Here is a 15,251-nt window from a genome sequence, read left to right on the forward strand (position 1 = left end):
TACCAATAATTTAAACAGTTTGGAGAAAACTGTCGACGTCAGTCAAAATCCACAGATCATATTGTTTTTAGAATTTAGGAATAATCAATCTCATGTGAGGATGGGCACACTGGGTAGGGTAGGCTTGGCTTTTGAGCATTAGTAAGGGAGTAGTACATGCGATGCGGTAGTAAGTTTCAAAAAATGTCACACTCATGAGAGTGTCACGACCATGAAACTTGCCAATGTGTGTAATTTACTCACCTTCGCATTGGTCCATTTACATCGCACAGGTCCTCGAAGATTTAATTCTCAGGTTGTTTATCCAAACTGTTTGGGACAATCTTACTCGTCAATATGTTATTATTATGTACCTGAGCCAAACAAGTAACTCGACTTTTTCCTAAAAACGTGTAGATTTAGAGATTATAATAATTATTACTATATTAGTCTTTTTGTTACATACACCATTAGAACCAAATCAATCAATTATAAAAACATAAAAAGTCTAATTAGTTACAAAACGGCATATTACTTTTCCGGTTCATACATTTACAGCTCCACAAAGTTCTCACGTCTAAAAATCATTTTTTGACACGTTTAGTGGTTAATAGCTTAATGATTGATGTCAACCAACAACAAAAAAAAAAAAATTATAAATGGGGTAATCATCAAAACTATAATGTAGACTAGTTGCAACAAATGATATATTCATAAAAAAAACATATATAAAAATTATAGAGATGATGAACCAAAGGCATGCATTGATTGTGTAGTATTACAAAACAAATCCTTGATAAATACTATATCAAGCCTCAAGAGACATCTCTCTTATTTGTAAGGACGACAAGAATCTCTCTCAAGGTTCTGTAGATTTGTCAGAATAATTTCTGGAAACAAAATAATAATGGGAGGCCAAATGGGATCATCAGTCCCGGAGCCAAACAGAGAGAAGCTTCTGTGGCAGTACTCCAGCGACGTAGCCGATGGTCGTCGTGAATCTAAGTTCTTCCGGTGTTTCTCTTGGAGGGCTCTCTACAAGGCTCCGGCTAAGTTGTACGCGATGGGACATTCTGATCGTCGGAAGCTTTACTTCTCCTTCAAGATGGGGGTTGCTCTGGCACTCTGTTCCTTTGTCGTCTTCCTCAAAGAGCCGCTTCGAGATGCTAGTAAATTTGCAGTTTGGGCTATCCTCACTGTTGTCCTCATTTTTGAGTATTACGTTGGTATTGATTCTTAACTCTGAGCCTTGTTTATGATAGGATCTTTGAGTTTTGTGGTATGTTTATTGGAATCTTGAACTCAACATATGTGAACCAAATCTAGCAAAGTTTCTTTTAATTGTAAGACTGTTCACTTTTTTTTTTTTTTTTTTTGGATTCAATCTTTCCATTTTCATTGGTTCTGAATATTGAGTTACATTTTAATGTATTGATCACATTTTTAGATCAACTCTTACACTTTCTTTGTTTTCTTTTTGTGAAATAAAGTCACCATTTGTTTGAATACTAATTTCCTTTTTTTTTTTGAATTTAATATTTTTTGTATTTTCTCTGTTCCGATTTACTTATTGAGTCACTCTTATTGTTCAATTTGCAGGAGCAACTTTGGTTAAAGGATTCAATAGAGCTTTAGGCACAATGTTAGCTGGAGGACTTGCTCTTGGCATCGCGCAGCTCTCTCTTTTAGCAGGAGAGTTTGAAGAAGTCGTCATTGTAATCTGCATATTCCTTGCAGGTTTTGCAACATTTTCACTTATATGTATCGCCACATTTCCATTACACAAAAATGAGAATACTAGCTAACATTAGTTTTTGCTTTGTCTATATCAGGTTTTGGTGCTACTTATTTGAAACTCTACGCGGCCATGAAACCATACGAATACGCATTCAGGGTGTTCAAGTTGACATATTGTATCGTTCTTGTTTCCGGGAACAACTCGAGAGATTTCTTAAGCACTGCTTATTACAGGATCTTGCTTATTGTTCTTGGTGCAACCATTTGTTTGCTTGTGAATTTATTTCTGTTTCCGATATGGGCCGGGGAAGATCTCCATAAACTGGTGGCTAAAAACTTCAAGACTGTGGCAAATTCCCTTGAAGGTTAGAGATAAATACATAATCTGTCATTAGATGGTTGGCTTTTATTATTTCAATGTCCCTTATCTCAGGTTTGTGCATGTTTTATATTTTAGGATGTGTGAATGGTTACTTGGAATGTGTGGAATACGAGAGAATACCCTCGAAGATTCTCACGTACCAAGCTTCGGATGATCCATTGTACAGCGGGTACAGATCAGCTGTTCAATCAACAAGCCAAGAAGATTCTCTGGTACGTTTTTGCAGTAGAGACAACAACTTACAATATCTAGAATTATAATGATATATATAGCACTAAAAAAAACTCTGTTTTTTGCAGCTTGATTTTGCCATATGGGAGCCTCCACATGGACCTTACAAAACGTTTAACCATCCCTGGAAAAACTATGTCAAACTTAGTGGTGCAGTGAGACATTGTGCTTTCACAGTCATGGCAATGCATGGTTGCATTCTATCAGAGATACAGGTTCAGTTCCTTATTACTACTATTTCATTAAACCAATACTCTTTATGTTACTATGCATTGCACCCTTTTGCTACTAAGGTGAATGATTATTAGAAAGTAAATGTATCGATTCACCTTATACTAAAATTGACACATAAATTTTAGTAACTTGAGAAGTACTTAATCTGTTTTGTTAAATGATACGTGACATATTTAGAAAGTAAATGTATCAGTTCACCTTATACCAAAATGACACATAGATTTAGTAACTTGTGAAAGAAGTCTAGTAGTACTTAATCTGTTTTGTTAAATGATACGTGACATATTTAGAAAGTAAATGTATCAGTTCACCTTATACCAAAATGACACATAGATTTAGTAACTTGTGAAAGAAGTCTAGTAGTACTTAATCTGTTTTGTTAAATGATATGTGACATATTTAGAAAGTAAATGTCGTATCAGTTCACCTTATACCAAAATGACACATAAATTTAGTAACTTGTGAAAGAAGTCTAGTAGTACTTAATCTGTTTTGTTAAATGATACGTGACATATTCGGATGTGTGATATGGCAGGCAGCTCCAGAGAAAAGACATGCTTTTAGTAACGAGCTTCGGAGAGTTGGTAACGAAGGAGCAAAAGTTTTACGTTTGTTTGGAGAAAAAGTAGAGAAAATGGAGAAGCTAAACCTAAGCCTCGGAGAGATTCTTAAAGAAGTTCAACATGCAGCAGAGGCACTACAAATGAAGATAGACAGTAAATCATATCTTCTTGTCAACTCAGAAAGCTGGGCATCTATTAAAGAGCAAGCTGAAGCGGAAGAAGCTCGAGAAAAAGAACAAGAAGCCAAAGACGACGAGACCAAAGTTATTACATCCTTAAGCCAGATTTGGGATAACAACAACAACAACAATCATCAGGGTAATGATCACTCTCGGAATTGGATGTCAACAGAGAGTATGATGCTCAAGAACCGGGAGGTGTGGCCAAGCGCGTCCTTCATTGGTGGTACTGTTGTGAATGAGATCGAATGTAAAGTATACGAAAGTGCGAGTTCGTTGTCTTTGGCTACGTTTTCTTCTCTTCTGATCGAGTTTGTTGCGAGGCTGCAGAATGTTGTCAACGCTTTTGAGGAGCTTAGCACAAAAGCTGGTTTCAAAGATCCTGTTGATCAGATTCCTAAGGTTTGAATGTGTAGAAGATGTGATTCGGGCGTGGTGTCACCTTAGTATTATCATGAATGTTGTAAGTGATTTGAAAGTATCATAAAACAAATATAAGTTACATTATTCTTTTGTTTTGTGTATTTCTGGTTAAATCATTTTGATTATATGTTTAAAGGACTGTCTATATAGTTTCTATTATGATAATCAGTTTTTTTTTTTTTTTTTTGAGATTTTGATTATGACAAAAGTATTTGCACCGTTTTTACCGGACCCAGAAGAAAATTTTACCAGGGTCAAAAAATGAAACAGTTATATAAAAAGAAAAAAAATAGTGTGATATAGGAGAATCGAACTTGGGTTTGGGTGTCAACATGGAAAGGAAGACCAATTTTGCTGTTAAAACTTGAAACTTTTGGAATTTATATATGAGAAATTTACTCAAACAACACTTATAAGTTCGTAGTTTACTCAAACAATACTTGTGACCAAACTTTTACTCAAACAACACATATAAATTTGAAAAAGACTTTAAAGCTTTATTATTTTTCTGTATTTTACAATTCATGCCATTTAAAATTAAAAACAGAGAAAAAAAGACTGAAATTGTATAAGAAAACACAAAAAAAAAAACCTAAGTTCATCCTTTTTATTTTTCTCTCCGCCCCCAAATCGTGATTTAGGGTTTCCGATTTATTCTAGCGATTTACAAGCCCTCGTCGTCATTGCCGCAGCCAGAGTGCGTTTCTTTTCCCTTCTAGTTTTATTTTGTATTTAATAATAAAGCCTATCGGCTTTGTTTATGGGTTTGTGGAGCCGCCGAGGTGTGGGTTGTCAATGGAGTCTCTCGTCTTCGTATCTTGTTCCACATCCAGGCCATGCCACTATCCAATCTGTTGGTAAGAATGTTTTATTGTAATTTTTGGTTCCTTAGTGTTAATGATAGCTAACATGTAGGAAAGAAATGATTTGATTCAAAACAAGTTTATTGATTTCAAAGATCTAGTATTTTGTTTGAACTTTGGATCCAGATTACCAATTTAGGATTTGATCAAAAAGAGCATAACACATTCGTATTTGTGATAGTGATGGGCATGGAAATTAATGAAGAGTTCTGAATCGAACATAAGTGGCGACCATGTTCGGCTTTTATGTATCAATGAAAGGTAATTGACGTTTATGTCTCATAATATGCTTTGATGTATATGGCAATATACGGTGCTTTTAGTGGAGCTCTGATTCTATGCTCAATCTTGTTTGGATGACTTACAGTTTGTGTTGTGTCTTAGGGGATTATTTTGCTCATATTATAAGAGCAAATTAAAGAGAAGAATCACACCAAATATGCATGTAATCGGTGGTGGACCTTCCCAGAGTTGATGATTTTTGGAGAAGATTTGAAGAGCTTCATTCTAGAACCGGAAGAATTTGATGCATCTCTTGGATGGATCTGAGATCGGCAGAAGAAAATTAACAGAAGGAGAGAAGTTCTCCATTAATCAAAGGGTGAATCAATCAATCTAGGAACAAATCTCTAGTTTGGTTTGTTGGTTTTTTTTTTAATCTTTTGTAATATTTATATTATTCTGATGATAGATTCGATTAAAATGCCAATTTTAATGTTTAGGTTTGAACTGGTTTTGGGAGATTTTCGAATCATTTTAATTGTTCACATGTCCCAATTTGCATGATACAGAATGTCTTGGATAACACATGAATAAAAACAAGATTCGTTGCAACAAACCATCACTGGATTCTTTGCAACATCAGGTGATATTCTTATGATTCGGAGGTTAGAGTAAACCATCAACTTTATAGTACGAGAACCAGAGCTCGAACATCGACGATGATAAAGAGGGGTTTGATTCTCTAAGGCTTTTGATCTTATTGCGGATGATGGAATCAACCAGTCGAAGAATGGCATCAGTAGATTGGAAGTGACTACGATGAAGGCGGAGATTAGCCACTCTGACTTGGGTTTTTGGGAAGAAGGTGACTTGAGCAAATTTTGAATTTACCTTTTCATATTAGGTTTTTTTAAAAATATATTTGCCAATTGCTAAGCTTTGAACCGTAGATTTGAAACACTTTTAAACAACCTATAACCACTGCACTACCTTATCTTACAATGTTATTATCAATTAAAATTATATATAAACCTAATATTAAATAAAAACACAGCATATTTCGTAAAATGCTTTGTTTTGACCTAAAACAGCAATAGTATAAATCTGTCAAACCAAATAACTCTATCACGTCTATATGTTTAACTCTACTTAACTTTTGTTATTTCAGTAACAAATATGTCTACCACTTCATTAAGTCATAACTCTATCGCTTTTAATTATGTCTATCCATATGGAAATATCTACCATCACGTATAACTATATCTGTCATATAAATCTATCTCAGTATATATGTCTGCCATAATGACTATATAAATCTACTAGCAGTTGATCCGCGCTACGCGCGGAAGTTTCATGAGGTTGATTTTGTTTTTGTTGTTGTGTTAGTTTGATATTTTGTATGTTTTTTCCATCTTTCCGTGTGGTTATGGTGTTCGTATATTGTTCTTTGTTCTTTTGTTGTTTTTTCTGGGTTTTTTTTTCAAGTTTGTATTTTTTTTTCTATTTTAGGAATCTAAAATTTATTAAAATCATGATGATCCTTTTTTGTATTCATAAAATATAGAATACGAAGTTAGTTAAGTTTTGTATAGTTATTAATTGTTTTATTGGTTTTGTCTTTTGTTCTGGTTTATTTATTTTCTTTTTTTTTTTGTCGTTCCATATTTTTTTGGTTTTCTTAGATGTTGTTGTAGGTAATGTTTCTGGTNATTGTGTGTTGTTAAATTAAATGTTTGTCTCTATGACGGTTTTCCACCAAAAAATTGTGAGGTGTAGTATTATGTTCGCCGGTTTAGAAAGTTAATCAATTAAGGTCTAATGCTAAGATAATCTCGAACTTGAATATTAGCATCTTTTCCTTTAACTAATGGTGTGTGTAAGTCGTAGTTTTTTCCCCAGCTTGGTAATGGTTTCGTATATATTTGTCGAGTAATGTTAATGTTAGCTGTGTTTCCTTTATTCTATGAACGTGTTTGTAAGTTATTCGATTGAATTGTTTTATCATTTTTTTTAAGGATGCTTGTTTTACGAATGAGAATTTTTAAATGCTATACTTGTTGCTGAATCTGAAGACCTCTTTCCATACGTCAATGCTAATATTCATACAGATCGTTTAAGACCTGTTTTAGAGTTCGTTTGTTCGAGCTCTCTTCTCAATTTGTTGATCTTGTATGCATGTTGTGTTTTGTTTTCATGGTAACTGGTCGGCTTATTTATTATTTTCTCCCTATCTTTTCTATTATGGTATACTTTCAGTTACTTTATCTTCTTCTCTTGTTTATATTATTATGGAGGCGTATTCTTTGTTTAGGAAGCAGGAAAACAACAACTTTGTTATGAAGTTTGAAAATTTGTAGAGGATGATAACATTGGTTAGCTTATTGTTTTGCCTCAGCCATGGGAATTGGGGTAATTATAATATATTTTTTATAAACTATTTTTCCTATCATTTATTGAATTTTGACAATTGTATCTAATTTTACATATTTGAACTGGGGCCTTCCAACTTTTAGTTCTCGTAGTGATTTGGTTATAGATCGAAGCCTTATGTTAATAGGCTTGGGCCCAAAATTTGGGTTGTACGGGAGGTTTGTCCGATCGTGGTATTTGTTTTATATAAAAAGTTCGAAGATGGCCCATCTTCGTTTGTGTATTGTCGGCTCTTAACTTGCTAATTGTTTAAGTTGACGTACCATAAAAGTTTCTGTAATATGGGTTGTTTGTTGTTCTTCTTATTAGTTGTAAAGTAACACGGTTATATACTTTTTTATAAAATGACTGGATGTTTATTTAGTTCGATTTAGTTTGACAGAGTAGTCGTATGTTTTAGGTAGATTCTGGAATTTTTTATGAAAACCATTTCCTGTATTTTCAGAGTACATTGTTTTGACATAAAAAATGTTCTACTTAACTCTGTTTTGATATTTTTTTTAAAAAAAATTGATTACATCAGTTTCATATGAATTTCTACAGTTCTGTTTAGAGTCGGTCGTATTTTCATATGGAGAATAGTAACTGAATTTGCTCATATATTTATTTCACGTGTCCTTTATAAAAGATAATGAAAAGAAAAACAACTTGAAAAGGAGGAGAACTGGAAAACAATGAAAATAGTTCTTCATCGTATGTTATGTTTTTTTTTTTTGTTAATGATGGTTTACAAACTTCCTCATCTGCTTATAGTAGTAGCACTTCTTGCACCTATCCTGTTTGGTCTGTTGTCTCTTATGGATTGGAAGTAGATTGGTTTCTTGATGATATGGATCCCCTGGAGTGATAATTGGATCAAAAGACATGTTAAACGGGAGAGTTTGTAAGGCTATTTTGAGAAAACGAAACTCGACGAAGAAAAACAGTCGCAGCTTTCATACTTCCTGCAACAAAGGAGCCTCAAGGAGGTCTTCACCAGCTTCCTGTGTTTCTATCTCACTCTGTTGTGCGGTAGCACTTCTATGGGCTGAAGCAAAAAACTCACCAGCCAAAAAACAATAACATCCACATGAATATATCACGAGATGCACATCCAACGCTTTAACCATAACAGTGTAAAATCTGCATTTTGCACTATAGAAGACCCTTTACACTCACTAAAACACTGTGGAACAAACATTATATATAGTGTGGTGGCATTAGTATCTACTTTTATCCTCAGGTAAATATATTTACAGAACCAGAAAACTGTCAATCAAATTTAAATCCAAGTCAGAAAAATATCAAGACTCTACATGTAAGGCGGCATTGTAGGATCTACAAAAACTCAGATTTAAGTAGAATGAAAAGACATTACCTTCTCAAGAAGAAGGTTGTACTCCACAAGTTCATTATAAGACCGCTGCAACTTGTCATTATTAGCATTGATTTCAACAAGTTCAGCTTCTAGCTCTCCAAGCTTTACCTGAATAAGGAGGAAGAAGAGAAAGTATAAGCAAGAAGAAACGGGAAGCATTAAGTACCAAAATATTGTTATATGGAAGTAGGTGAGGAACAGACCTCTCAAGACATAGGTGAACTAACATCCTCTCCAAGGTTTGTGTCATACCATTTCGATATGCTTTTGTGGAACAAACTTGGCCAATGACATCTAATGTGCGTCAAGAAAACAGGGAAGAAGAGAAAACCATAAGGCTATAAATTAATGTATGGAATAAAATAACAACACCGTAAATCAACATAATGTAGGAAAGTTTAACACGGACGCCCTGTACATCATATAGAGAAGTTGTCGATTTCTTTTTATAAATAAAACAAACTCATGAGCGTTTAATAATGGAAGTTTTTCTTTTAAGAGATGAAGATAATATAGGAGACGGGAAATATTAAAAGAGTTTAAACGTCGGTTCACCTTGAAGATCTGTATTGGTGTTGGCAAGAGAAACCAGATGTTGATAAGTCCGGAACCTGTAAAACTCTTCCAGAACAATACCGAAAGACTCGTTGACCTGATGAAAAGCAGTGGTTGCTATGAAACGTACGGAGAAAGGGGAGTCAGTTAGTTTGAAACGGGTGTTGCTTCTGGTGACTTCAAAATCCGAGAGAATATATATTGCCCCATCACACAACGACTTTTCGTATTTTGAAAGATGGGTGACATTGATGGATCCTTTGGATGACAAAACTATAAAAAAAAGACCTCAAGTTAGATAAAGATATTATAATCGAGTAATTGACAAAAGAGTTGAGATCGATACAACCTTTTGATCTATTAGCAAGAAATCTACTCACATTAGTTGGCCTCCTTTTTTGACGTTGCGAGCAGGCCAGTGACGAAGCAATCTTCCAACGATCTGCTGGTGTAGGCAGCCAGCTTTGAGATCTGCGAATGAAACAACAGTGGATTCCATGTTAGTAAAGATAAAATTTAGAGAGTAAGGAAATTGTGAGAGGCATGAGGTTGGAAGAGAGGGTATTATATAGGGCTGGACCTTGCACCCATTGAAGAAAAGTTGTGCGGCTTCATTTGAATGACAGGGCATTGAAAGACTTGAGTAACGGTTTTAGAGGAAGACGATCCGATGGAGATAGTGAAAGGGTTTGAAGGAATTCATGAAGAAGATGAGGGACATATGAGATGACAGAAGGGAATCAAGATAGGGGGACGGTTGAGGTCGCACATTAACGGCAGCGGAGTGGAGCTGCCAGGAAAAAAGGGTTTCCTTCGATGAGCAGAATAAACATTTAATACATATCGACTCGAAAAGGGCTTAAAAATCTAATTAAAGAACCAAGTAGGAATTATTTACTGGGTTCTCTCCTAAAATTGGACTTCAAAAAAATGGCATTAGTTAACTAATAGACGTGATGACATGACTGCACAAGAATAGAGGAAAAGGTAACTTTATATATATAGATTAAACAAATCTGCCACCGGACATTAACTTATTATATCTGTCACCATTGTACTAATATCTCTATCAAAAATTAATAATTCTATCATCATTAGAATATATCTATCGAATATATCTACCGATAACCATAACTCTGTCAACTATATTTATGTCTGCCATCACTAATCTATCTCTACCAATTTAATCTACTTAATTTTCAAACTCTATCCAATAAGTCTGCCAAAATTTATATAACTCTATTAGAAAAAATATGTCTATCGTTAAATAGATTATTTGAGCGGAAATTTTCCCCCCAAAAATTTTAAACAGTTGTAGAACAAACACATATGTGGTATCACTTTTTAATGGCATACTTGTAATTTATTTTTTCCTAACATACCTTCCAAAAGGTTCATATGTCATTAAAATTTTCCAAAAAAAAAATGATATTCTAGTTTTTTTTTAACTTTTCTAAGCTATTAGAGTAAAGTTCCCTTTATATATTATGTAAAATGTTCTTTTTTAAGAACTTTACCTTGGTCCCCTTCCTCTCATGTAGGTCCGCCAGTGATGCGGGGTTACTTGTCTGAGACTCTGAGTCCTATCGGTCCATTTACATTTCATTAGACATGTCCACAAAAATTTAATTCTCAAGTTGTTTATCTAATCTGTTCTTTTATTCTTGGGACAATCTCACTCGTCAAATATGTTTAATGTTTAGATTTAACAAACAAACAAAAAACTTAGTAAATCGTGTTATTATCAAAATTATTATGTAGCTGAGCAAAAAATTGTAATTCCACCATTTAGCTAAAAACGTGGAGGTTTTTTAGATTTATAATACTTACTATGTTAGTCTATCTTTACATATATATAAAATTAGAACCAAACTAATCAATAGTAAAAACAAAACAAAAAAATACAATTTGTCACAACAAGTCATATTACTTGTCCATTCATATATTACAGGTCCACAAAAGTTTTTATTCTCAGTTTCTCACGTTTTAAATCAATTTGCAGTTTTGACGCCAAAAACAAAAACAAAAACAAAAAATCAATTTGTAAAACTATTGAGATGATGAACCAAAGGCATGCATTGATTGATCGTATAGTAACAAAACAAATATCTCTCTATATTACTAAAATATCCCTCTCTCTCTATTTGTAACTTGTAAGGACGACAAGAATCTCTTAGGTTCTGTAGATTTGTCCGAATAATTTTTAGGAGGCCACATGGGATCACTCCCAGTCCCAGAGCAAAACAGAGAGAAGCTTCTTTGGCAGTCTAGCCACGTAGCCGATGGTGGTGACTCCAAGTACCGGTGTTGCTCGTGGAGGGCTCTCTACGAGGCTCCGGCTAAGTTGTACGCAATGGGACATTCTGATCGCCGGAAGCTTTACTTCTCTTTCAAGATGGGGGTTGCTCTCGCACTCTGTTCTTTTCTCATCTTCCTCAAAGAGCCTCTTCAAGATGCTAGTAAATTTGCAATTTGGGCTATCCTCACTGTTGTCCTCATTTTCGAGTATTACGTTGGTATTGATTCCTAATAACTCTGACCCAATTTGGGCTATCCTCTTACGTTGTTATCTTCACTCTTTATGATTGGATCTTTAAGTTTTGTGATATGTTTATTGGAATCTTGAGTTCAAGACACGTGCAACAAATCGTTTAATCCTAAGACTATTTCCTTTTTTTTTTTTTTGGATTCAATTTTTCCATTCTGATTGGTTATATTAAGTTACATTTAACTGTATTATAATCACATTTTCAAATCAACTCTTATACTTTATTTGCTTGTTTGTTACTTAATTGGATTAGACATTTTCGTGTTTTCGAGTGACTTATTAATTCCGCTCTTATTTTTCTGGATTCATTCTTTTTCTATTTTCTCTATTCAGATTTACTTATTGACTTGTATTATGCTGTTTTAATTTCTTCACATGTTCAGATCAGTTCTTATAGTACTTTGAGTAACTTTTACGTTCAATTTTCAGGAGCAACTTTGGTTAAAGGATTCAATAGAGCTTTAGGCACATTGTTAGCCGTGGGACTTGCTCTTGGCGTCGCGCAGCTCTCTCTTTTAGCAGGAGAGTTTGAAGAAGTCATCATCGTAATCTGCATATTCCTTGCAGGTTTGCAACATTGGCCCTTATATATATCGCCACAATTCAATTACACAAAAATGAGGATATACAAGCAAACAAACATATTATTATTTTCCTTTGTCTATATTAGGTTTTGGTGCTAGTTATTTGAAACTCTACGCGGCCATGAAACCATACGAATATGCATTCAGGGTGTTCAAGATAACATATTGTATCGTTCTTGTTTCCGGCAACAACTCAAGAGATTTCTTAAGCACTGCTTATTACAGGATTTTGCTTATATGTGTTGGTGCAACAATTTGTTTCGTTGTTAATGTATTTCTGTTTCCGATATGGGCCGGGGAAGATCTCCATAAACTGGTGGCTAAACACTTCAAGACTGTGGCAAATTCCTTAGAAGGTTAGATAAAACATAATCTATCATGACATGGTTAGCTTTTTCTTTTTTTTAGTGTCCCTTTATTTCAGGTTTTTGTGTGTATCCTTTAGGATGTGTTAATGGCTACTTGGAATGTGTGGAATACGAGAGAATATCCTCGAAAATTCTCACGTACCAAGCTTCGGATGATCCATTATACAGCGGGTACAGATCTGCTGTTCAATCGATAAGCCAAGAAGATTCTCTGGTATGTTTTAATTTTGCAGTAGAGACAACTTACTATATTAAGAATTATGGTGATATATATAGTATTAAAGAAACCTCTGTTTTTTGCAGCTGGATTTTGCCATATGGGAGCCTCCACATGGACCTTACAAAACGTTTAACCACCCATGGAAAAACTATGTCAAACTTAGTGGTGCTGTGAGACATTGCGTTTTCACAGTCATGGCAATGCATGGTTGCATTCTTTCAGAGATACAGGTTCCGATCCTTATTATACTATTTCATAAAACAAGAGTCTTTATGTTTACCATGCATTGCTCCCTTTTGGTAAAGTGAATGATTATTAGAAAGTGTTAAATTTGGGCTTTGTCATTGACTGTCAACTCAAAATCAATTGGAAAGTATTACATTTGATAATTTCTCCAAGTACATGAATTAGTATAAGGTGAATTGATTATTAGAAAGTGAATTGGCCCTAAACCAATATATATATATATATATATATATATCATTTGATAATTTCTCCTATGGAAAGTATTACACTATCAGAACGTAAATGTATCGGTTCACCTTATATTAAACGCACATGAATTCAGTAACTTGAGAAAGAGAAGTCCAGTAGTAGTTCCATCTGTTTTGTTATAGGTGTTGTTTTGGTTCTTTATAGATTTAAAAAACTTCTAAGAAAATCTTTTACACCTTAGTTGAATGATACATGACACTGACATATCCAGTTGTGTGATATGGCAGGCAGCTCCAGAGAAAAGACATGCTTTTAGTAACGAGCTTCGGAGAGTTGGTAACGAAGGAGCAAAAGTGTTACGTTTGTTTGGAGAAAAAGTTGAGAAAATGGAGAAGCTAAACCTAAGCCTCGGAGAGATTCTTAAAGACGTTCAACATGCAGCAGAGGCACTACAAATGAAGATAGACAGTAAGTCATATCTTCTTGTCAACTCAGAAAGCTGGGCAGCTATTAAAGAGCAAGCTGAAGCCGAAGAAGCTCGAGAGAAAGACCAAGAAGCCAAAGACGACGAAACCAAAGTGATCACCTCCTTAAGCCAGATTTGGGATAATAACAACAACAACAATCATCAGAGTAATGACCAATCTCGGAATTGGATGTCAACAGAGAATATGATGTTCAAGAACCGGGAGGTGTGGCCAAGCGCGTCCTTCATTGGTGGTACTGTTGTGAATGAGATCGAATGTAAAGTATACGAAAGTGCGAGTTCGTTGTCTTTGGCTACGTTTTCTTCTCTTCTGATCGAGTTTGTTGCAAGGCTGCAGAATGTTGTCAACGCCTTTGAGGAGCTTAGCACAAAAGCTGGTTTCAAAGATCCTGTCGATCAGATTCCTAAGGTTTGAATGTGTAGAAGATGTGATTCGGGCATGGCGCCACTTTAATATTGTGAATATATGTTGTAAGTGATTTGAAAGCATCATAAAACAATTATAAGTTACGTTATATTTTGTTTTATGTTTTTCTGGTTAAATCGTCATTTACATCTTTTGGAGGACTGTCTTTAGTTATATCAATTACTGAATAAAAAAAAAATTCTATGAGTTTTTTGAAAAATGCATTGCCTTAATTAGTTTTTTTTTTCCTTTTCTTTCTTTTGAAAATAGATTAAAACGATAAACTAAAATTCACACCAAATTTTAATTACCATTCAAAATGTTCAAAACGCTAATATCTACATCAAATTTTCAAAAAAAAAAAAACATAAACCATTTCAAATACTAGAAACATTCATGGCCTATTTTTATGAAACAAAATGATTCGGTTAGAAACTTATGCAATTTAGGTTTAAATAACTAAAAGGCAGTGAAAAAGAAAAGAACAAAAAAAAAAGCAATTAAACGAGGCGTCCCTACGTGCTTCCTTGCAGTTTCTGACGGTTAGTTCATGAAAAGGTACCTCAAATACATATTTAAAACATCGAAAAGAGAATCACAAGTAAATAAACATCGTTTCTTCATAGCACAAACAGATCATACGTACCATGAAGAATTCCTCCAACGGCGACCAACCCATCCAAAGCCGTGTCAAGGCCAAGGCTTGGTCGACTGATTTGTGCGAATGTTGGATAAACATAAACTCATGTTGCTTGACTTGTTGGTGTCCATGTGTTGCCTTTGGACGCATCGCAGAGGTTGTAGACAGAGGATCCACGTCTTGTGGTGTGAGCGGAGCATTGTACATGATCATATTCATGCTGACCGGGTTCGGAGGAAGCAGTCTCTACTCTTGCTTTTACCGAACAAAACTAAGAGCCCAGTACAATCTCAAGGAGAGACCTTGTTGTGACTGTTGTGTCCACTTTTGCTGCGAGCCATGCGCTCTTTGTCAAGAGTATAGGCAACTTCAAAACAACAAAGCCTTCGACTTGTCCATCGGGTGGCA

General features: G+C 34.7%; 3 protein-coding genes across 3 annotated transcripts in view; all 3 read left to right on the forward strand.

The window, feature by feature from the left end:
• LOC104787908 (aluminum-activated malate transporter 5-like) lies at positions 668-3,873 on the forward strand. The gene is made up of 6 exons (XM_010513566.2): positions 668-1,205; positions 1,579-1,716; positions 1,812-2,081; positions 2,174-2,310; positions 2,398-2,544; positions 3,099-3,873. The coding sequence occupies exons 1-6, from the start codon at positions 887-889 to the stop codon at positions 3,711-3,713; spliced, it is 1,626 nt and encodes a 541-aa protein (XP_010511868.1). The 5' UTR covers positions 668-886; the 3' UTR covers positions 3,714-3,873.
• LOC104787909 (aluminum-activated malate transporter 5-like) lies at positions 11,281-14,356 on the forward strand. Its single transcript, XM_010513567.2, has 6 exons — positions 11,281-11,671; positions 12,133-12,270; positions 12,374-12,643; positions 12,733-12,869; positions 12,959-13,105; positions 13,598-14,356. The coding sequence occupies exons 1-6, from the start codon at positions 11,371-11,373 to the stop codon at positions 14,210-14,212; spliced, it is 1,608 nt and encodes a 535-aa protein (XP_010511869.1). The 5' UTR covers positions 11,281-11,370; the 3' UTR covers positions 14,213-14,356.
• Positions 14,831-15,251, forward strand: part of LOC104789710 (protein PLANT CADMIUM RESISTANCE 11) — a 5,933-nt gene continuing 5,512 nt past the window's right edge. The window contains exon 1 of the mRNA XM_010515363.1: positions 14,831-15,245. Within this exon, the coding sequence (XP_010513665.1) occupies positions 14,851-15,245 (395 nt within the window). The 5' untranslated portion in view covers positions 14,831-14,850. The remainder of the gene's footprint in view (positions 15,246-15,251) is intronic.

This window comes from Camelina sativa, chromosome 5, assembly GCF_000633955.1.
Source record: "Camelina sativa cultivar DH55 chromosome 5, Cs, whole genome shotgun sequence".
In the NCBI taxonomy this organism is placed as follows: Eukaryota; Viridiplantae; Streptophyta; class Magnoliopsida; order Brassicales; family Brassicaceae; genus Camelina; species Camelina sativa.